At 49.6% G+C, this 21,800-nt stretch overlaps 1 protein-coding gene across 1 annotated transcript; it reads left to right on the top strand.

Annotated features, from left to right (window-relative positions):
* Positions 1 to 1,994: 1,994 nt before the first annotated feature.
* MYO1A (myosin IA) lies at positions 1,995 to 20,540 on the top strand. The gene is made up of 27 exons (XM_047067252.1): positions 1,995 to 2,118; positions 2,248 to 2,363; positions 2,626 to 2,720; positions 2,913 to 3,017; positions 3,216 to 3,262; positions 3,398 to 3,461; positions 3,667 to 3,765; positions 6,068 to 6,171; positions 6,286 to 6,433; positions 7,038 to 7,156; positions 7,235 to 7,321; positions 9,102 to 9,167; positions 9,326 to 9,430; positions 11,379 to 11,441; positions 11,638 to 11,838; positions 12,006 to 12,232; positions 12,571 to 12,771; positions 13,032 to 13,125; positions 13,616 to 13,765; positions 14,078 to 14,146; positions 14,553 to 14,627; positions 17,886 to 18,020; positions 18,721 to 18,827; positions 19,200 to 19,332; positions 19,449 to 19,601; positions 19,779 to 19,906; positions 20,202 to 20,540. The coding sequence occupies exons 1-27, from the start codon at positions 2,005 to 2,007 to the stop codon at positions 20,323 to 20,325; spliced, it is 3,129 nt and encodes a 1,042-aa protein (XP_046923208.1). The 5' UTR covers positions 1,995 to 2,004; the 3' UTR covers positions 20,326 to 20,540.
* The last annotated feature ends 1,260 nt before the right edge of the window (positions 20,541 to 21,800 follow it).

The raw sequence follows: 21,800 nt of genomic DNA, 5'->3' as shown, positions 1-21,800 counted from the left end.
TCCACTCCTGGTCTTACTTCCAAATTTTGGGGGCAGTGGAGCAAGAACTCTACCTGAGCCTCTCAGCTAAGCCCAGCCAGATACCCTTTCCTACCTAGAGTGGACTTTCTCATGTAACCGAGCATCTCCCTCTGGGCCTTCAGGCCTGTGAAGGGTTAAGTGAGCCACACCCTTAACAGGAACAGCCTCGGACTTTGTGCTGAGCAGCCGTCTCTGGCCTCTCTTGGCTTGACTGGCACAGGGAGCCTGAGCTGGAGGAGGCAGCACAGTGGAAGGTCAGAAGAGTGGACACTGGCAAGAGGAGGGCAACCTCTTTCCTGGCCTGCCCGACACCATGGACAGCTCCCAATAACGAAGGCATCTCTCCACCCTTGGTGCCTTGGAACTCCTATGCCCCCTTCCTGTCAAATTGGGATTTCATCCACCATTTTACAAGGGACACTGAAGTTACACCCTAGTTTGTTCCAGTGTTGGGTGAGTCTTGCCTTGACCTGTCACTGCTCCGCATCTTTTGGGGTGCCCTATCTGGGAGCTGCTTTGTTTTTCCCTTTCTCACCTCCAACCAATCACATTCCCACTCCCCTCAAATCCAAATCCAAAGAAGATGGCTTCTTCCAGCCCTGTTTCTGTTTCTCACCCTTGCCTGCCAAGTTACTTAAAAGTTTAACTTCTGTTTTTTAATCTGGAGCATGTGGAATAGTAATAGTTTCTACTTTGTGAGGATACTGTTTGTAAGCATCAAATGAATTAGTATATGTAGTGTTTAGAGCTCTGCCTGGCCCATGGCACCTGATTGTTTGCGATTGCTACTGTCAGTATTCTTATTGCTTTCTCAGTTGTGTCCTTCCAGGAAGTGACAAGTGCTCTCATTTTCTGGAACTTGGGGAGGCATAGTGAAGGCTGAAGGCAGCCTGTGTTCCCCTCTTGCCCCACCTTCAGTTCCTGCTTCCCTCCCCTCCCCCGCCCAGGTTCAGCATTGCTGGAGACTAGGAGGATGTGGCTCTTTTATTCCTGTTAGGGAGTAGCCCTGACCATTGTACTAATAATTCTGTCCTGCTCCAGGCCACCCCACCTACTCAGTCCCACAGGCAAGACTGAGGAGGGCTGGGCTTCCTCCTTCGGTTACACCTGCCATGTGCTCACTGTGCAGGGGATGAGCCCCACAATAACTCTGTTCCTCCTTGCCCACTCCCACCAGCTGCTAAAAAGCTGGGTGTGTCCCTATGGGGCAAAGTCCATGCCGGAAGGTTACAGCAATGGGTATAAAAACTGGAGATAGAAAAATAGATACATCCAGAGATCCTGACAGCTACTTGATGTTGGAGAAACCAAACTTTTATTCTCTTCAGGGTATTCTAATCTTTTATGGAGGAACTTCTGCCTCTGTTCCTCTAACTCATCAACTTATCCCATTTAAAAGATGAATCTTGATGTGGCAATGAGAGGGATCTTTGGAAGAACTTTTGCAATGGTTCTGGGTGGACTGGGTGACTGAAATAGAAGCTGTGAGAGATAGAGAGTTGAGAAGGAGAACTGGGGGCAGAGGGTCAGGGAGTCTGGACCCTGGCCAGGGCCTCAGCGCAGGACAGAGCAAGTTTTCAGAGTTAACCTTTCCTCCCCAGCCCGCTCTCCTGCAAGAACAACTGTGCTTCCCCAGGTGCTACCTGCTGGGTGCCTTCCTTACCCTGGTCAAAGGCAGGTGGTCCTGTCCCACCCCTGCCCCACCCCCACCAGCCCTAACCCAGGGAGCAGAGGATTCTCCCCGCTGGGGAGAGTTTCTGCAGCCTCCCACAGTTAGCTTTGACTAGTCCAGAGGACCCCTAGGTTGAGGATTGTCTCTAGGGCCCAGAGTTGGAGAAGGCTCTTTAAGTCCTTCTGCCCTCCTCACACACCCCTGCCCCCCCCCCCCCCCCCCCCCCGCCACACACAGTTACTGGCCCCTAAAGCAGAGCAGACTTCAGCAAACTGACCTCCTTACTCCCAGGATCAGCAGAACCTCTGGACATGACTCTCATGGAAGACTCTGTGGGGGTGGGGGACCTTGTGCTCCTGGAACCCCTGGAGGAGGAGCCTCTGCTCAAGAACCTCCAGCTGCGCTATGAAAACAAGGAGATTTATGTGAGTGCATATGCGTGCCCCCGGCTCTGGGTATGTGGTCAGAGAGTTCATGTGCTCCCACTCCCTTCTCCCCTCTCAGCCTCCCCTAACCCCACCGCTGCTCATTCTCTTTACCTTTTTTGGCTCCAGACCTACATTGGGAATGTGTTGATCTCCATGAATCCCTACCAGCAGCTGCCCATCTATGGTCCAGAGTTCATTGCCAAATACCGGGACTATACCTTCTATGAGCTGAAGCCCCATATGTAAGTAAAGGAACTGAGGGAAGGCTGATAGGGCCCTAACTTCTGACAGTGAGACACCCTAATTTCCTCGATCCTTTCTCCTGAAGGAAGTTCTCCGGCTTCCCCTTCCCCACTGGCCCCAGGAAGACCCTTCCTAGGCCTATCACTTACCTCAGTCTAGTCCAAGTGAGGAGGGTGGATGACTCTGGAGGCTGGAGATTGAGTGGAAGGTAGTGTCTTGGATTAGCCCCACATCAGTCTTCACCTGCTTCCTCCTCCCAAGCTATGCTTTGGCAAATGTGGCATACCAGTCACTGAGGGACCGGGACCGAGACCAGTGTATCCTCATAACGGGCGAGAGCGGAGCCGGCAAGACTGGTGAGGTGCCTGGCTTGGGGAGGCTGTGCAGTCACTGCTGGAACCACCCCCTCATCTCTTTCCGAGCCAGACCTGGTCTTGCCCCACCCCAGAAATTCCTTCCCACTTTTTCTGATTCTGAGGGGTATGGTGCTGGAATGACAGGAGTTAAGGAGAGTGGTGGGGATCCATGTGAAGGTTTCTCTTGCACAGAGGCCAGTAAGCTGGTGATGTCTTATGTGGCGGCTGTCTGTGGGAAAGGGGAGCAGGTGAACTCTGTGAAGGAGCAACTGCTTCAGTCAAACCCGGTGCTGGAGGGTGAGTATCCCAGTCTCTGCCCTCTCCACCCTCCACCCTGCTGGCCCAGAGACACTCAGCCCTACACCCTCTTACCCTGTTCTTGTTCAGCTTGAAAACTCTGAGATTGGCCTGATGACTAGAAGACGTCCTTCCTTCCCCTTCTCTCGAGCCCCTCTTCTTCCCTCAGTTACCTCACCTTCTCTCTCATCTCTGCAGCTTTTGGCAATGCCAAGACCATTCGCAACAACAACTCCTCTCGATTTGTGAGTGACCATCTCCCTGGCCTGGGAGGAGAGGGTGTGGGGGCTTTAGAAGGAGGAATGCAGCACAGACCCCTCCTGGGTGGGGTGGTGAGAAGAAGAGGAAGCAAAATCTCTTTCTCTCTCTGGTCTCTGTAGGGAAAATACATGGATATTGAGTTTGACTTCAAAGGATCGCCCCTTGGTGGAGTCATCACAAACTGTACGTGTCTCCCCATTCTGCTTACCACCTCTCTCTTCTCCCCATCCCACAGTGTCCCTTTCTGGTGATTTGAAACCGTAGGAAGGAATAGTAGGCTACCAGGAGGCTTCCCTACTAGTAGGAACACCAGCGAAGAGGGCAGGCTTAGAGGGAAGCTGTGGAATCTCCCTGAGCTCTAGGACATTATTTTCTAATTCCCTGCCAGACCTGCTTGAGAAATCCCGAGTGGTGAAGCAGCTCGAAGGAGAAAGGAACTTCCACATCTTCTATCAGCTACTGGCCGGAGCAGATGCACACCTGCTGGGTACGTGCCTGCCCAGACACATGGAAGAAGGTCCCCAACCTCCATTTAATCCCTAGAACCTTTGGGCCCCTCTGCACCCCTGCAGCCCTCTTTCCCTGAGCCCTCAGGCTCCTTCTTCCTGCACTCCTCACACTGAATTTCATCCACTCATTGTTGGAAACAATCCCCTGACCTCTGTGTTCTCCTCTTTTTTCTGGGATTGTATTGCTAGGAATAAACCTTCTTGTCTCTTGACCTGCTCTTATTCCTCTGTCCTGCTTGGGTTCCTCTTTTCCCAGGCTGGCTTCAGAAATGGGACACTTATTTCCACCTACCACTTCCACTCTTTCCTATCTTCAATTTAAGGGACTTAATCGCTAGCTCAGCAGAAAATCAGACAGGATATTTAAGTGTTAAAGAAATTTTGATGAGCAGTAGTTGAAGTTGTTCTGGGTCTACATCTGCCTCACCCAGCCCCTGTCCTTGATTTCTTCTTCTTAGATGGCTTGATGGAGGTTTCATGTATTCATTCATCAAATATCTCTTGAACACCTACTATTATCGAACATTGTGCTAGCCTCTAGCAATGCAGAGTTGAATAAGATAACATGGCTCTTGTCCTCGAAGAACTTAAGGTCTTCTAGGGATGACAGATATGTTCAATAGGCCTGTGTGGATGGCTGTAGGAGCAGAAGGCATGGAGACCTCTGCCTTGTCCTGGGGAGCCCTGGGTGCTGGATGGGCCTGAGGTGGTTCTGGGTGGGCATCACTGCAGAGTCTGGTGGGACTTCGGGCCCTGCCAGAGTTTGCCTCCCAATGCCCCCTCTAGCTGTGAGCAGTGTGGGTGTATGGCCCCCAAGGACCTGTCCTTTTGGTTCCTGGTTATTCTCTGCTGGACTTGTGCCTATCTCTTTTCCCCTCCTAGGGATCTCCATGGTTCAAGAGCCCCCACAGGTCTCATTATTCCTTCCTAGCTCAGTAGTCTTGGTTGTGCTCAATTTGTTCGAATCATAGGCACCAGTATCTTATTCTGTCTGACTGTTACCCATTGGCTTAAGCTAAGTCTGGACAGGGCCTCCCTGGTGTCATCATCCCAGGGCCTTTCTGACTCATTCTTTGTCCACCTTTCTTTAGCAGGTTCCTCTTTCAAAATCTGTGTCTCAGGGGAAGCTGTCATTAAACTCTAGTTTGAGGGACTTTCCCTGATTCTCAGATCATTTGAATAACTGATCATTGATATCCCTCAAGCTCCATGCTTAACCTACTTCTTCCCATCTCAGGTGAACAGCTTGGATCATAACCTTGACTCATTTATTAAAAAGAAAAAAGTTTATGTATGCCAAGCAGGCACACAGAAAACAAAGATGAAAAACACAGTCCCAATGTGTTGTTCATTTGTGGGAGAGACAGAAAAAACAAAACCTAGCCCGTGTGTTATGGACTGGGATAGAGATCCACCATGGGGGAACACAAGAGAGCCTTTTGGCTCAGCCCCACAATGTCCAAGGAAAGTTTCCAGGAGAGGGGTCAGGATTAGGGAACATAGTACCTGCAACTTTGTTGGTGCTTACTGAACAAATAATGAATGAGCCAACCCAGGCCTAGGGTGAGGTGTTGAGGCTCTGGGTGGGTGGGAGATATGTGCTCACCCGTCTTTCCTCTCTGAGCCACTGAGAACTGAGTAGGATGGAGGGTTGGCTTGTTTGTTTTTATTGTTGAGAACCCTGAGGATGGGAAGAAGAGCAGAATGAGTCTTTTCTTTCATCAAAGTTAGGAAAACCCCCACAATTAAGAATACCCAAACTCTAAATACTGCTTGAAAATTTAGTCTATTATAATGGGAATTAATGATCCCAAAACAAAGGAGGCAGGGGACGAACCGAAAACAAAAATGGCTCCTTCGAATAAATGAGTAAACCAAGCTAGGGCAAGGGCTGTGAGAGTCAAGGCCGGAGGACTCCTGAGAGCCTGGGTACTAACCCTCCTCCCAAGCACTTTAACGTTTTCTAGTTGCCAAAGGATATAAAGTACGTGATTAAATGCTAACTCCCCATGAAATCATTGCCTTCCACATTCAGCACAGGGATCCAAGCCTGCTTTGTTTGATGGGAAAGGCCACTACAATCTACTGGTCATTTAAAAGTAGAATTTCTGTTGCCTATAAGAATTAGAGGGAGGTTTATACCCTATGATGCATATAGACAAAAAACCTATCAAAATTCATTATAACTAGTTTGTGAATATAAAATGAAAGCACATAGTTAGAGTTGGTGACTTTAAAAAGATTGAATGTTGAATCAGATTCTCATACTGACCCTTGCAGAGGCCCTGAAGCTCAAGCGGGACACAAGTCATTATGCCTATCTGAACCAGAAAGTGTCTAGAGTTGATGGCATGGACGATGCCTCCAACTTCAAGTCTGTACAGGTGGGTGCCCAGGGAGGGCCTTAGGCTATCCCCTGAGCCCAGGCTTTGGCTTTGAGAAGGGAGGCATTGAGCTGGCACCACAATTCAACTTCTCATTTCTGCTATCTCCTCCAGAATGCAATGACTGTGATTGGGTTCTCGGAGGTAGAGATTCAACAGGTGCTAGAGGTGACGGCCCTGGTGCTGAAGCTGGGGAACGTGGAGCTAGCAGATGAGTCCCAGGCCAATGGGACATCAGCAAGTGGCATCCGTGATGGGAGAGGTCTGTACCGCCCTGCTGGTACCCTCTAAGCCGCTCCCTGAATCTCCTACTACAATTTCTGTTCGTCCACCATCTGCTGAGTAACTGACTTCATTCCGATTCAGTCCCACTCAGCCATTCCTGAGTTCTACCCCAAACACACTCATTGAGAATTCCTAGTGAGGCATTTTGGAGTGAGGTTATGAAGTTAGACCTTGGTTCTGACACATCTCTGAGTCTAAGTGGAGTCTTTGCAAAGAATTTCAGGAGATTCTCCTATTGAAGTAGATAATGCAGGGGCACTTGGGTGGGTCAGTCAGTTAAGTGTCTGACTCTTGATTTCAGCTCAGGTCTTGATGTCAGGGTTGTGAGTTCAAGCCCCACGTTGGGCTCCACTTTGGGTGTGAAGCCTACTCAAAAATAAAATAAAGTAGATAATGCATTTAAAGTGTCCGCAGCTCCCTCTCCTCTCCCCAGAGTTTCCTCTTGGGCCATGTTATGGATGGGCTGCAAGGATATCCCCAAGACCTTGGGAGACCAGTCTCCTAGCAGTGTCGCTTCTCAGCCCTCCCTCCCTAGGAGATAGCTCTCTTTCAGGCCATGTTGTATTTCCTCATCACTCCAGGAGTCCAGGAGATTGGGGAAATGATAGGTTTGAATTCAGAGGAACTAGAGAAAGCTTTGTGCTCAAGGACCATGAAAACAGCCAAAGAGGAGGTGGTCACTACACTGAACTTCACCCAGGTAAGGGCCCTATGGGAGGGGGCTGATTTTGAGACTATTCTGTGGCTGCCATCCTAACCAGCTGGCTCTGCCCGACAGGCTCAGTATGCTCGGGATGCTCTGGCTAAGAACATCTACAGCCGCCTTTTCAACTGGATAGTGAATCGAATCAATGAGAGTATCAAGGTGAGAGATTGCTCTCCTCCCTCAACACTCTCCTGTCTGCCTCACTTTTCTTGTCCCGGTCACCATCCCTATACTTCGGGTTCTGAGATGAAGAGAGTAAGAAGGATGAAGGGTAAGGTACAGTTCCTTCCAATAGTGTGTTGTTGTGGAAGCATCTCTGGTTTTTGAGTTTGACTGTCTGGATCCCCTGCTTACCAGCTGTGTGGCCTTTTAGTTTCACAGAGATTCTGAGCCTCAGTTTCCTGATTTGGAAAATTGGATGCTAATGCCTACCTCCTTCATAGTGAGGATCAGATAAAATTATGGACATGGTTACCATATAACCCAGAAATTCCACTCCAGATATAGATCCAAGAGAATTGAAAACAGATGTTCATGTAAAAACCTGTACCCAAATGTTCATAGAGGCATTACCCATAATAGCCAAAAAGTGGAAACAACTCAAATGTCCATCAGTTGATGAATGGGTAAATAAAAGTGGTATATCCATACAATGGGATATAAATAAATAAATAGGCCATAAAAAGGAATGAAGTACTGATAACATGCTCAACACAGACAAATCGTGAAAACATTCAAGTGGAAGCAGCCAGACACAAAAGGTGATTCCATTTATATGAAATGTAATAGGCAAATCTATGGAGAGGGTGGTAGATTAATGGTTAGCAGGGGCTTGGAGTGGAGGGAGAGGGGAAGGTGGAATGACAGCTAATGGGTATGAGTACAAGATTTCTTTGGGAGATCATGAAAATGCTCTGGAATTAGGTAGTGGTGATGGTCATACACTTTTTTTTTTTTTTAAGTTTATTTTGAGAGAGTGGGGGAGGAGCAGAGAGAAAGAGGAAGAGAGAGAGAGAATCTTAAGCAGGGCCTGTGCTGTCGGCGTAGAGCCTAATGCAGGGCTTGAACTCATGAACTGTGAGATCATGACCTGAGCTAAAACCAAGAGTTGGACACTTACCCGATTGAGCCACCTAGGCACCCCCATATGCATTTTGAATATACTGAAAAATCACTGAATTGTATACCTTTAAAGGGTAAATTTTATAGAATGTGAATTAGATAAAAATAGAGCTATTATTTAAAAAATTTTGTGCATGAGGGGTGCCTGGGTGGCTCAGTCGGTTAAGCATCCGACTTAGGCTCAGCTCATGATCTCACGGTTTGTGGGTTCGAGTCCCACGTCAGGCTCTGCGCTGTCAGCTCAGAGCCTGGAACCTGCTTCCGATTCTGTCACTCCCTCTTTCTCTGCCCCTCCCCCACTTGCAGTCTGCCTCTCTCTCTCAAAAAATAAACATTAAAAAAATTTTTTTTAATTTTGTACATGAAAATGCCTTCAATTCAGAAGCTATTATGGAAAGGCAACAGGGGAAAATGGGATTTAAAAACGCTTAGCCCCTTTGAAATTTGATCTGTCCATCTGTAAAATGAGAATTATCACACCATATAGGGTTATCATGAGGTTTAATGAAGTAAGAACATAGAATTTTTTCTAAATTGCTCTACAAATGTACGAGATGGTTATTTTCCTCAGAAGATTTTAAAGTCTTTCTACCTCGTCCCCTGGGAGCACCATCCTGGAATCTGCTTACATCTCCCTCCTCCTCTCCTCCCTCTGCTTGGCCCCTAGTGTGTAGAGGAGGAAGGAGAATAAAATCACAACTGGTCAAGCTCACCCGAGTTCTGTTTGCCCTCTGCTCCAATCACATCTGCCCCAGAAGGGCCTGGCCTGGTGTGCAGAGGGGGCCCGTCCTCAGATTTATCTTTCCCTCCTCTTCAGGTGGGCAACGGGGAGAAAAAGAAGGTAATGGGGGTCCTGGATATCTACGGCTTTGAAATTTTAGAGGTGAGAGAGCTTCCCCCAACTGCAGCCACCCTGCATCCCTAGGGTTGGGGTGCGGAGGCTCAAAGGGAGGGGCTTGCGAGAGGGGAGGTGTGGGGCTGAGAGGGAGGAAGGGTCTTGGACTGAGCTGCTCTCTCTCTAACCTGGGTCCCCTCCTTCAGGACAATAGCTTTGAGCAGTTTGTGATCAACTACTGCAATGAGAAGCTGCAGCAGGTGTTCATCGAGATGACGCTGAAAGAGGAGCAGGAGGAATATAAGAGAGAGGTGCGCGGAGCCTTCCCCCACAGCCCCTCTCCAAAGTGACGCTGGTGTGCGCGCCACGTCTGTCTTTCTCCTCAATCCCGGTTTCCTCTCACTCGTGCCCAGATGGGAACATAAAGGACAAAAAGTTCCCCTTTCACTGCTCAACAGTGCAGCATTACCAAGAAGCCCTAGTTTTTGCTCTCCACGCCCCAGTCCCCTGCTCCCACCCCAGGCCGTGCCAGCAAGGGGCAGACTGATGGAAGGCTGTGTGGGGGGAGTCCTCACAAGGGTGAAGTGACAGCTGTGCGTGGCCTGCAGCACACTGTGAGCCTGATTTAGAAGGGACATTTCTCCCAGGCTTGTCACCCCACCACATCCATTTTGGTGCTCTTCTCTGACACCTCACAATTCTTTGTCTCCTCGGGCCCTGGCTGATGTCACCATCTCCTCATGTAGCACCCTGATCCCAGACTTTCTCCCCAGAAGTTCCCCATGGCTCAACATTTCCACACTCCTTCCCCTGTTCAGCAAGAAGGCTTGCTTTCTATGGCTAGGTGTTAGAAAAGCTATCTGATTGAGCTAATTCCCCCCAAAGTGTGAATGGCTGAGAGTCTCACTCATCAAAACGCTGCCAGGGATGCTGCCTGTGAGCCCTTGGGAATCTGCTGCAGCAGAATTTCAGACAATGTGGTCACAATGTGTGGGAAAGGTTTTTTTAAAGTTGTTTTTCATGTTTTTATCTTAAAAATTTAAATGATCAACTAGAGAATACATTCCCATGCCTCAAAATTCAAAAAGCTTAAAAAGGCATATAAAGAAAGGGCTCTCTCCCAGCCCATCCCCAGCCTCTTAGTTCTCCAACCATCTAGAGGCAACTAAAGTGGCCCTCTTTTCAGAGGTCTTTTATGTGTAATCAGGCAAATGTAGAAGTTTATTTTCCCACAGAATTTTTTTCAAATGGCAGTGAATATGCTCTGCTCTACCCCTTGCTTTCATCAATTAATGAGATCTTTCCATATCGTATATAAAGATGCATCTTTACAGCTACACAGGGTTGTAAGGATATCATACTTCATTTAACTAGTTGGGGAAAGTATTTTGGGGATGAAATGGGAAGGCAACTACTTAATTCCACTCTACATTCCCTGAAGATCTGTGAGGGGGTGGGAGAGTGTTCCCCAGCCACACCCCCACACCTGGGAATGGTCTGAGTCTGGGAGGGCTGGCCCTTGGGTGGGATCAGAAGCTATCCTGTCTGCGGCTACCCCTAAGTGGGGAACGATTGTCTTTGGGTCTCCTTCTGTACCATTCTTGCTTAAAACAAAAACAAAAACAAAAACTATACAGTCCCAAAGTATCGGGTAGATTAGTAGTTCTTAAAGTGTGGTCCTGGACCAGCAGCATCCCTGGAAAGGTGTTAGAAAGGCAGATTCCTAGGCTCTATCCCAGACATGCTGAATCAGAAACCCTGGGGATGGGGCCTAGCAGTCTGTTTTTACAAGACCTCTAGCTGACTGCCATGCAAGTTTGAAGAGCACTGATGTAGGTCTTTGAAGATGTATCAAGTTAGGTTTGTTGCTTGATGAAATTCACTCATGTGCTTTGGTTTTATTGGTTGTTGCCAGAACAGTGTGGCCTTTGCTCTTGCACACGCTCAAGGATCCTTCCTCACTCCACAGTGGGGCAATCCCTACCCCGATCTTCACCCCACACCACCTACAGGGCTCTCTTCAGCATCTCCCCCTCTCTCACAGCTGCTCTGGGTCCTTTCACGTGTCTCCCACCCCACAAATTCTCCATCACCCTGGAGGGATGGGAACCTAAACAGAAGCCACACCAAGGACCCCTCTTAATTATAGGGCTTTCTGAGTTCTTCGTGGGTTGGGTGAGAGTGAGCCTGAGTCTGGTGAGGTCTTTGGAGACTTGTCTTGGACCTGCTCTTGTAACCTGTCATGCCTCTTCTTGCCAGGGCATACCGTGGACAAAGGTGGACTACTTTGATAATGGCATTATCTGTAACCTCATTGAGCACGTGAGTTATCTTTATGTTATCTCTGAGACCTCCTCTTCCAGACTGCCTGAATATCCTTGTCCTTCCCCCTCCCCTTGCCCCACTTGGTAAGGATGGTGAAGTGGGCAAAGGATGAAGGGGCAGAGGGACAGCAGTGAGGATGTGGACATCTTGGAGGATCAGGTCTAAGTTGGGCTGATCTTGTTCCCCTGACCAGAATCAGCAAGGCATCCTGGCCATGCTGGATGAGGAGTGCCTACGGCCTGGGGTGGTCAGTGACTCCACCTTCCTAGCGAAGCTGAACCAGGTCTTCTCCAAGCATGGTTACTATGAGAGCAAAGTCACCCAGAATGCCCAGCGCCAGTATGACCACACCATGGGCCTCAGCTGCTTTCGCATCTGCCACTATGCGGGCAAGGTGACATGCAGGGCTGGAGGGCAGAAATGGGCCTGGGCATGGGTGGAAGGCAATGGGGGAGGACCTGCGGGGAGATGAGATCTGGGAATACTTCACAATGAGATTGGGAGTGCCAAGTGCTGGGACAAGGTCATGGACCCTCCAGACCCATAGCTATTCCTCTACAGGTGACTTACAACGTGAATGGCTTCATTGATAAGAACAATGACCTACTCTTCCGGGACTTGTCCCAGGCCATGTGGAAGGCCCAGCACCCCCTCCTTCAGTCCTTGTTCCCTGAAGGAGTTCCCACACAGACATCTCTCAAGCGCCCCCCAACTGCTGGAGCCCAATTCAAGAGTTCTGTGGCCATACTCATGAAGAACTTATATTCCAAAAACCCCAACTACATCAGGTGACATGCTGGGTACATGGGGAAATGCAGCGTATGTGATGGCAGATGCAGGGTCCAGCACTATAGAACCTGTCCATTGTTGGGGGGAGGGTGTCTCTGGAATAAGAGTATCAGAAGGCCCTTCCCTCATAAAAAATGAGGAACTGAGAATCCTGTGGCAGGGAGAGCATCAGACTTTAGTAGGAATCACGCTATAGTGAGTGAAGCTGGGAAGGCCAGTGTGTTCACTTCCTCTGAAAATAACCCTCCAGAATAGGGTTATAGAGACCAGGATGGGTCACACTTGCAAAGGTGAAGCTCCTCATGCCTGTGCCTTGCACCTCTCCCCCCACCCCAAGGTGTATAAAGCCCAATGAGCATCAGCAGCGAGGTCAGTTCTCATCAGAGCTGGTGGCCGTCCAGACTCGGTACCTGGGACTGCTAGAGAACGTGCGGGTGCGTCGGGCGGGCTATGCCTACCGCCAGAGGTATGGGCCCTTCCTGGAAAGGTACCGATTGTTGGGGCGGAGCACGTGGCCTCGCTGGAATGGGGGAGACAGGTAAGACTCCTGGGGGAGATGGGGGAGCAGGGAAGGGCAGTGCAGGGAACATCTGGGTGGTGGGGAGAACAGACAGTGCCATGTAAATTGCCAAAACTCCATGAATGGATACTTGGGGAAATGAACTGATCACTTTGCAGAGGCTCTGAAGTCTGTTCAAGCCCTGAACTCCTCTCCCTGGGTATAAGAGGTTGGGGAAAGGTGAAAGAGGATCCTTCTCTGGGATGCCCCTTGGTAGCTTTCCCCATCTGCTCCTATAGGGAGGGAGTTGAGAAGGTCCTGGGGGAGCTGAGCTTGTCCTCAGAGGAGCTGGCCTTTGGGAAGACGAAGATCTTCATCAGAAGCCCTAAGACTGTGAGTTGGAGGGTGCACTTGTGTTTGGTTGGGGTAGGAGGCAGAAGAGTTGGAGGGTCCATGAGTGAGAGGCTGGGGCGGAGGGGAGCATCTATAACTTGGGATGGATGGTGGGTGAGGAAGTCTGCTTTCTGCAGGGACTTTGTCCCTGGAAACTGAATCCTTGGGCTCCTACCCCACCCTGCTTGCATGGCCCACTCTGAGTGCCTCTACCTGTAGCAGAACTCCTGAAGATCAAGGTGATGTGCCACTCATGTCTAAATTTCCAGACCTCGCACATGCCTCTGACAGAGTTAGAATTCAGTAGGTTTCTGTTAAGGTGAATAACACTTAACAGAATAATAATGAGTGAGTGAATAAACGAATTCACTAAGAAGTCAATGGAATGAATAAAACACTGGCTGGGAAGCCCCTGGCACCTGGGCTCCAGGAGGAGAGAGTGCTATTCCCCTAGGCCAGCCTTTCCGCCCCACCTTCCACCTCTCCACAGCTGTTCTACCTGGAAGAGAAGCGGCGCCTGAGACTGCAGCAGCTGGCCACGCTCATTCAGAAGATCTACCGGGGCTGGCGCTGCCGCACCCACTACCAGCTGATGCGCAAGAGTCAGATCCTCATTTCCTCCTGGTTTCGAGGCAACATGGTATCAGTTGCCCCCTAAAGTCCCATCCCTTTCACTCCAATAAAAGAGTCAGGGGCGCCTGGGTGGCACAGTCGGTTAAGCATCCAACTCTTGATTTCAGCTCAAGTCATGATCTCCTGGTTTGTGAGATCAAGCCCTACGTTGGGCTCTGTGCTAACAGTGTGGAGTCTGCTTGGGATTCTCTCTCTCTGTCTCCGTCTCTGTCTCTCAAAATAAATAAACATTTAAAAAAGAGAGAGGGAGAGAGTGGGAAGTAGGAGAGGTGGTTCAGGGGATGGAGTTTTTTCTAACAGGCCTATTGTTTTTCTGCAGCAAAGGAAGCGCTATGCGAAGATAAAGGCATCAGTGGTGCTGATCCAGGCTTTTGTGAGAGGGTGGAAGGTAATGCGGAAGGGGAGAGGGGTTTCCTCCGCACACATGGGTTCTTCCCCCACATGGTTTCTCCTGGATTGTGCCAGCTGCTGGGAGGAAAGAGTAGCAGAAAGCAAGTCCTGCCCACACCCAGGGCATACCTCTGTGTGATGGCATGCCTGCATCTGGGTGTGTGTCTGGGAGTGTGGGTGCGTACTGGGGAGATGTGTGTATACACCTGGGTGTGTCCCTGACTTGGCTTTGAGTGCCTTCCTCATTGCCAGCTTGTCTGCCTTTACTTTCTCCCTCCAGTAGAGTCTCGGCACTTTATCTAACTGTGCTCTTTGTATGGTTGGAAAACAGTAGAACCTCTGTCTCCTTATCTTCTAGGTCTGTCTATCTTTACTTTGGCTCCTTTCTCATGTATCCCTTCTAGGCCCGCAAGGATTATCGAAAATACTTCCGGTCGGGGGCTGCCCTCACCTTGGCAGATTTCATCTATAAGAGCATAGTAAGTGGTGGGGGTTGAAGGTGGAAGGTGGAGGGGAGGTTGTGGAGGGAGGGTCAGGTTTGGAAAAGGAAGATGAGGGGTTTGAGAAGAGGTGATCAAAGCTTTCCCTGGAAGGGTTTCTTTGATCTGCATGTACTTAATTATTAAGTCCTAGGGTAAGAAGGAATGGGGCTTTGGTGCCTCAGGGCCCAGGGGCAGAATCAGAGTGCACTCCGGAAGGAGTGGACACTGTGGGCAACCTTGGGGCAGGAAGGGGTCCCAGCACACCCACTGACTGGTCCATGATGAATAGGCCCGAGAAGAGACGGGCTGGATGGCTAACAACAGTTTGAAGAGACTGAGCCTCATGGAAGAGCAGAGTGAGGACATAGGGTTACCTAACTCAACCTTCCGAGATCCATTTTATGGTAGGGGTGAAAGTGGAGGGATTGTATCTTTCTTCCGGCTCTTCTGAAGCTATAGCAAGCACGTCCACAATGAAATCTCAGGAAAGATCTTAATTCTGGGGGACTTGGGACTTTTTTTTTTTTTGAACTTTTATTTATCATTTTCGAGAGACAGAAAGAGACAGAGCACAAGCAGGGAAGGGGCAGAGAGAGAGGGAGACACAGAATTGGAAGCAGGCTCCAGGCTCTATCAGCACAGAGCCCAACACAGAGCTCAAACCCATGGAATGTGAGACCATGACCTGAGGTGAAGTCGGACACTTAACTGACTGAGCCACCCAGGTGATCTGACCCCAGAGTTTTAATGCCTGCCGAAGACTGCTTCCCCACACTGTCCCCCCACTCCCCCTAGAGACCTACTGGCGCAGGAGGGCTATATAGGGAAAGGAAAGACTTTCTAGATCTAGAAAAAACAAACAATTAAGAAAAGAAAACCTTCAGAGTTTCGACATCAGTTAGCACATGAGGGATTGGAGGAAATGCTTAGGAATGTTTATTGAATTAAATCAAACTAGACCTGACCAAGTCCCCTTGGGGACTTAAACCAAGGTGTGAGGTGATTAGACCAAGCCTGCAAGATCTTTGTAGCAGAGGAATCAAAGAGCTTGGATAGTTCCTGGAGAATTATAGCAATATACTGCATACCCTCCCTTTTCCCATTTTAATTTTTTTAACCTAATGTGTTAGTAAGAAGTTTTCATAGAAATTCCAAAAACTTGGGGGCGCATGGGTGGCTCAGTCAGTTAAGTGTCTGACTCTTGATTTTGGCTTAGGTCACGATCTCACAGTTTGTGAGTTCGAGCCCCACATCAGGCTCCATGCTGACAGTGCTAAGCCTGCTTGGAATTCTCTCTCTCTCCCTCTCTTTCTGCTCCTCCCCCACTTGCTCTCTCTCTCTCTCTCTCTCAAAAATAAATAAACTTAAAAAAAAAAATCCAAAACTTGGAAGTACTCAAGATCAAGCTATTTTCTATACCTTCAATAATTCTACCCCACAAACAAACAGGGTGCTGGGTGTTCCCTGGGATATAAAGACTGGAGAGTCCTTATTCTAGATTGGGGGAGACTAAACAGATGCCATGGGTGATACTTGATCCGATCCTGGAACAGGAAGAATAAGAACAAAGCTACAAAGGGCATTTTTAGAAGTTTATAAAGGACATTAGGAGAAATTTGAGCATGCATTGCTGTTGGATGAGTGTATCCAATTAATGTTTGTCTTCTTAGGTATGGAGGTGGAATTATGATTTGTGTAGGAGAATGTCCTGGTTCTTGGGAGATGCGTGCTTAAGTTTTAGGGAAAATGCCATGATTTCTCTAACCTACTTTAGGATGATATGGTAGCAAAGATTTATATATGTGTGAGTGTGTGTATGTATTTATTTATGCCCATTTGTATACATGTGTGCATGTGTTAGAAAGCCTGCAAATATGGCCAATTGTTAACATTATCAGTTGGTGGATTTAGGTAAGGAATATGTGGCATGCAGATATTCACTGTAATGTTTCTTCAACTTTTATGTAAGTTTAAAAACTTTCAAAATAAGACAGTAAGTTATATGAAATAAAAAAGAACGTAAGGCAGATTATGTCACTCTTCCCCTTAAAATCCTCTAATGGCATTCCATTTGACTCCCAATAAAAGCCAGTGTTCTTACCTCAGCCTACAAGGCCCTTCATGAATGTACTTGACCAACCAATCCTCTGATCTTCTTTCTTCTTGCTCGATTTAATCCAGTCTCAGTTTCTTTTCGTTTCTGGGATATGCTACTGCTCATTTCTGGTCTCAGGGCCAGCTTTTTTGCACCATAGCATATATAATTATCTGACCTTACATATATGTTTGTTTGCTGTGGGGTTCTTCCCTACCCCCGGTAGAATATAAGCTCAGTGAGAATAGAGATTTTGTTTGTTCTGTTCACTGCTGTGTATCCATACCTAGAACAGTGCCAGGCACAGAGCAGACACTCAATAAATGTTGTTGAATGGCAGGGGGAAAAAAAACAACAACAACAAGAACTCAGCTTGGGATCCAGACTCCCAAGGACTCATTGTCTAGAAGAGGGAAAAGATTTCCACACAGATAATAGTAGTACAAACACAGAAGTATAGACAAAGTGCTGTGGGGCTTCAAAGAAAGGAGAGGCAGCCCTGGCCCAGGGAATCAGGGAGGGCTTCGAGCTGTGTCTGAAAGGATAGGTAGAATCTAGATGGGCACAGCTGAGTTGAGAGCAGGATGGGCTGAGGCACGGAGTGATCACGCCTGGGCTAGGCAGAGGGCTTGATGAGGAACACTACCTGAGAGGTGTGCTGGGATCATGCAGGGGATCCTGGGGCATGAGATTGGGCCCTAAATAGAAGACTTTGAATGCCAGGTTGAGGCATTGGGCTTGACTGATCAGGGAAGGGGGGAGGTTTGGTACCTGTCCTATAGCCAATGCAGACAGTGGCAGCCAGCTGTAGGCAGCTATGAACTGAGACAATAGGAAGTCACAGGAGCAAAATACTGAGGCCAGTTTTCATCTCGGTTGCTCTCACCTCACTACCCTGGGCAGCAGGTCTCTGCTTGGAACTAACCCTTCCCTCCCTCCCTCCCAGTCTCCTGTTCACGCTCTCACTGCCCAGCTTCCAGTGAACACTGGACCCACAAGAGATCCAGGAGGTGACTCCCTTCTGACTCCTCGCTCTACTTGTTGCTTCTTACTCTGGGTGGCCTCCCTCCTTTCAGGTGGCAGGTCCTGGATGAGAGTTTGCCTGTTGGGAGGTCTGTCTTCTCATCCGTCCACTCCCAATCCCCCTGCTTCCAATCTAGACGCAGAAGTTCCTGCTGGGGCTGAGGAACAATTTGCCGTCTACCAACATCCTGGACAGAACGTGGCCAGCGGCCCCTTACAGATGCTTCAACACAGCGAACCAGGAGCTACAGCAGCTCTTCTACCGCTGGAAGGTGAGTGGGGCCCAGCACGACTCCTCTCATTTGTCTTTTTTTCCTCCTCCCTCTGATTTTCATCTTCTGCCTCCTTCTTCCACTTTTTTTCTTCATGGTGAAAACAACATACATCACAAAATTGGCCATCTTAACCATTTGTAAGTCCAGTGTCATAAAGCACGTTCACACTATTGCGCAGCCGTCACCACCATCTGTCTCTGTATTTCTTTTTTATCAGCCCAAACTGCAATCCTGTACACATTAAGCAGTAACTCCCCATTCCCCACTCCTGTAGCCCCTGGGACTTATAATCGACTTTCTCTGTGAATTTGACTGTTCTCGGTACCTCATGGAAGTAGAATCATACATTTGTCCTTTTCTATCTGGCTTATTTCACTCAGCACAGTGTGCTTCCATTCAGGAAATATGTACTGAGCACCTGTCTAGAGTAGGCCTTGCGCTGTGTGCTGGCATATAGCCCTCCTCCTGGGGCTGACACATTTGATTGTTTCCATCCCCCTCTCCCAGAGTCCCTTTGAGGGGGGACAGTGCTCCTCCAGCAGCTGCCCTCTCTGAAGTGCCTAGAGCCTATTCTATTCCCTGTCTCTCCTCTTCTCCAGCCCCTGCCCTCCTTGCACCTCTCAGTGTTCTCCCAAACCCCCACCCCAGGCCTGCCCTCTGCCTCCACGAGCTTAGCCCCTGCCCCTCCCTCTCACAGTGCAAGAGATTCCGGGATCGACTGTCCCCAAAGCAGGTAGAGATCCTGAAGGAGAAGCTCTGTGCCAGCGAACTGTTCAAGGGCAAGAAGGCTTCCTACCCCCAGAGGTGAGGGCCCTGCAGACCCTGCACAGTCAGTTTCATCCAGAGCAAAGACAGGAGGATCCCCCAGGTGGGATAGGGCAGTGGTCCCCAAACTAGTGTGCATCAGCACCACTTGGCAGGCTTGATAACACCCAGATTGCTGCACCACCCCCCGCCCAGAGTTTCTGATTCAGCAGATCTGGGGCTGGGGCCCAATAATTTGCCTTTCTAACAAGTTCTCAGGGGATGCTGATGTTGGTCCTGGACCATGCTGAGATAGAGGATATGGTGGAGCATGGGGGAAGGGACATGGGAACTCACTGTGGGGAGGCTCAGGGCCTTGGGGGTCAGTGGTGAGGAACTTGTCTCCACCACATACCTCCTGTGTGTCCTCAGTGTCCCCATTCCATTCTGCGGTGACTACCTTGGGCTGCAAGGGAACCCCAAGCTGCAGAAGCTGAAGGGCGGGGAGGAAGGGCCTGTTCTGATGGCAGACACTGTGAAGAAGGTCAATCGTGGCAATGGCAAGGTGAATGCCTGCACCCTGGACTTCTGCCCACGGCCTGATCCAGAGCCTTGGGACTGGTAGCTGGAAGGGTGGGGTTAATCTTCACCTTTCCTCACATTTTCCATTTCTGTCCTTAGACTTCCTCTCGAATTCTTCTCTTGACCAAGGGGCATGTGATTCTCATAGACACCAAGAAGTCCCAGGCCAAAACCGTCATTGGACTAGATAGTGTGGCCGAGGTGTCAGTCACCAGCTTCAAGGATGGGCTTTTCAGCTTGCATCTGAATGAGGTATCAGAGCTCTGTGGGTGCAGTACCTCACGCTGGAGAAGGTGGTGGGCATCACGGGGCTGGGGTGGGCTTGGGGTGATGAGGACCAGACCTCTCACTCTGGGCCTTCAGTGCCTCTCAGGCTGCTCCTGCAGAGGGAAGAATGAATCCCTTCCCCACTTTTTCCCCCTTCCTAAGATATCATCAGTGGGCTCCAGGGGGGACTTCCTGCTGGTCAGCGAACATGTGATTGAACTGCTAACCAAAATGTACCAGGCTGTGCTGGATGCCACACAGAGGCAGCTTCTAATCTCCGTGACTGAGAAGTAAGGCCATGAGCTGGGGGTGAGGGCCAGCCTGGGGGCAGATGACCAAGCTGTTGGTCATTGTGACCGGGAAAATTCATGTAGTCAGAAAGTGAAGCATATTCTGTCAAGGCAAGGTTTGGAGGTGTTTCTTAGTCTCTCCACTCAGGTTCTCTTGGGCCCTGAATCTTCTGACACGAGGGGAGGAGAGATGTACTTCCTTTAAGAAGGAGAATGGAAACCATCATGAAAATATGGGAGTAGAGATGAGAGGATGAGGGTACCAGCTTTACCCCTCTGTCTGTTTCCCCTCCAGGTTCTCAGTGAGGTTCAAGGAGAGTAGTGTGGCTGTCAAGGTCATCCAGGGCCCTGAGGGTGATAGGAACGGCAAGCTAAAATGCAAGAAGAAAGGGAGCCGTTGCCTGGAAGTGACTGTATAGTGAAGAGGTGGGGGCCTGATTCAGAGACAGCAGCTTCTCTGGACCTGTGCCAACCCCACCCACCCATGTTTGCAGGAGGATCTGATCGTGGTGTGGGGCTCAGAGATTGAGGAACCCTTGAAGAGGACCTTTCTTCTCCCAAACTCTTCTGGGCCCCTCTCCCTTAGAACTTATCCTCCCACCCTCAGCTGCTTTGCCCACTAATAAAACAAGTGACTTCCCAAATATTTGCTCAGTGTGGGTGAGTCCCTGATCACCCACCTTCACAGTGCTTGTACTTCGGCTACCCCACCCCCTTTCTCCTCCTCAGGTTCCTTGGAGCCAGCAAATGCAGATAATAAGAATGGAAAAGAAGGGAAATTGTCTCCGGGCTCCTTGACCGGCTGAGCTCTGGCGGAGTTTGGAGACACTGGGGTGGGGGTGGGGCAGCCAGCGATGGGGCTCAGGTCGCAGGTGGCCAGTGGGCTGATTCATTAAGTGTGTCCCTGGAGGGAAGAAGTGAGGATCCCTGTCTTGGCGGAAACTAGGATCCTTTGGAGATTTAGCCTAAAAAGAGGCCCCGGGCTGGAGGGCTCACGTGAGCTGAAGAAGCTGGGGAATGCAGCATCCCCTGCACCCAGGAGCTCCATTGCCCCCTCCATCCCCAAGCTCATTGCTGGGCTTTGTCACATCTGGCCCCCCAACACCCCTTCCTTTCCATACACCAGAGATGCCAGGCTGCTCCTGCCAACAGTTATCTTGCTAATCACTGTCCCACAGCTGGGGCCTGCAGCTGGTGGCATTTGACAGGGGGAGGCTCCCTGACCCAGACTCCCCCACCCCTATGACTGACCCTCTCCCCTTGTCTTCATTTATTTTCCCTGTGTCATCACCATTATTTTCTTTTTCGATTTTCAACTGTCTCACACCATCTCGTTGTCCCCATTTCTGTGGACTCTAATATTAATACATAATATTTTGTATAATGCTTTAAATATCTCCCCTCTCCCTTTATATCTGTTTCCTCATAGACTGTGTTGTCTCAGCCTCACCAGTCCCGGTCTCTACCTTAAGGGAACAAGGAGCTCCTATGTTTGCAGTAAAACGTAGATATGTGCTCTGTGAGAGCTTACAAATGGCTGCCTTTGTTCCTGTCTCTGGATGTCTCTCCCTCCTTTCACGATCCCTACCTTCCTTGCCTCTTCCCTGTCTCCACCACTGAGCTCACTGTGCCTCGAGGCTGGGGTTTCCCTCCACCTCGGTGCTTCCACTGGCTTTCCATCGGCAGGCAGCTCACGGCCCCAGGTAATCATGCCGGCGGGAGACCTGATTAACTTCTCCTCTTGCCTGCAGATCAGTCTTGCTCTCTGAGCACAAGCCCGCGTTCTGGCACACCCTGCTCTGGGCTGGGAGAGGGCCCAGGGAGTCAGTTCTTCCCTGACGGATGGGGGGCTGTGCCCTGAGTGAGGGTAGCTCAGGCTCCCGTCAGCCTTCCG

Source organism: Lynx rufus, unplaced genomic scaffold (genome assembly GCF_022079265.1).
Source record: "Lynx rufus isolate CCGP_SWC_20201006 ecotype Redwood Valley unplaced genomic scaffold, mLynRuf1.p SCAF_7, whole genome shotgun sequence".
NCBI classification, from domain to species: domain Eukaryota; kingdom Metazoa; phylum Chordata; class Mammalia; order Carnivora; family Felidae; genus Lynx; species Lynx rufus.
Note: the sequence above shows the minus strand (reverse complement) of the source record. Positions and strands in the feature narration are given on the sequence as shown.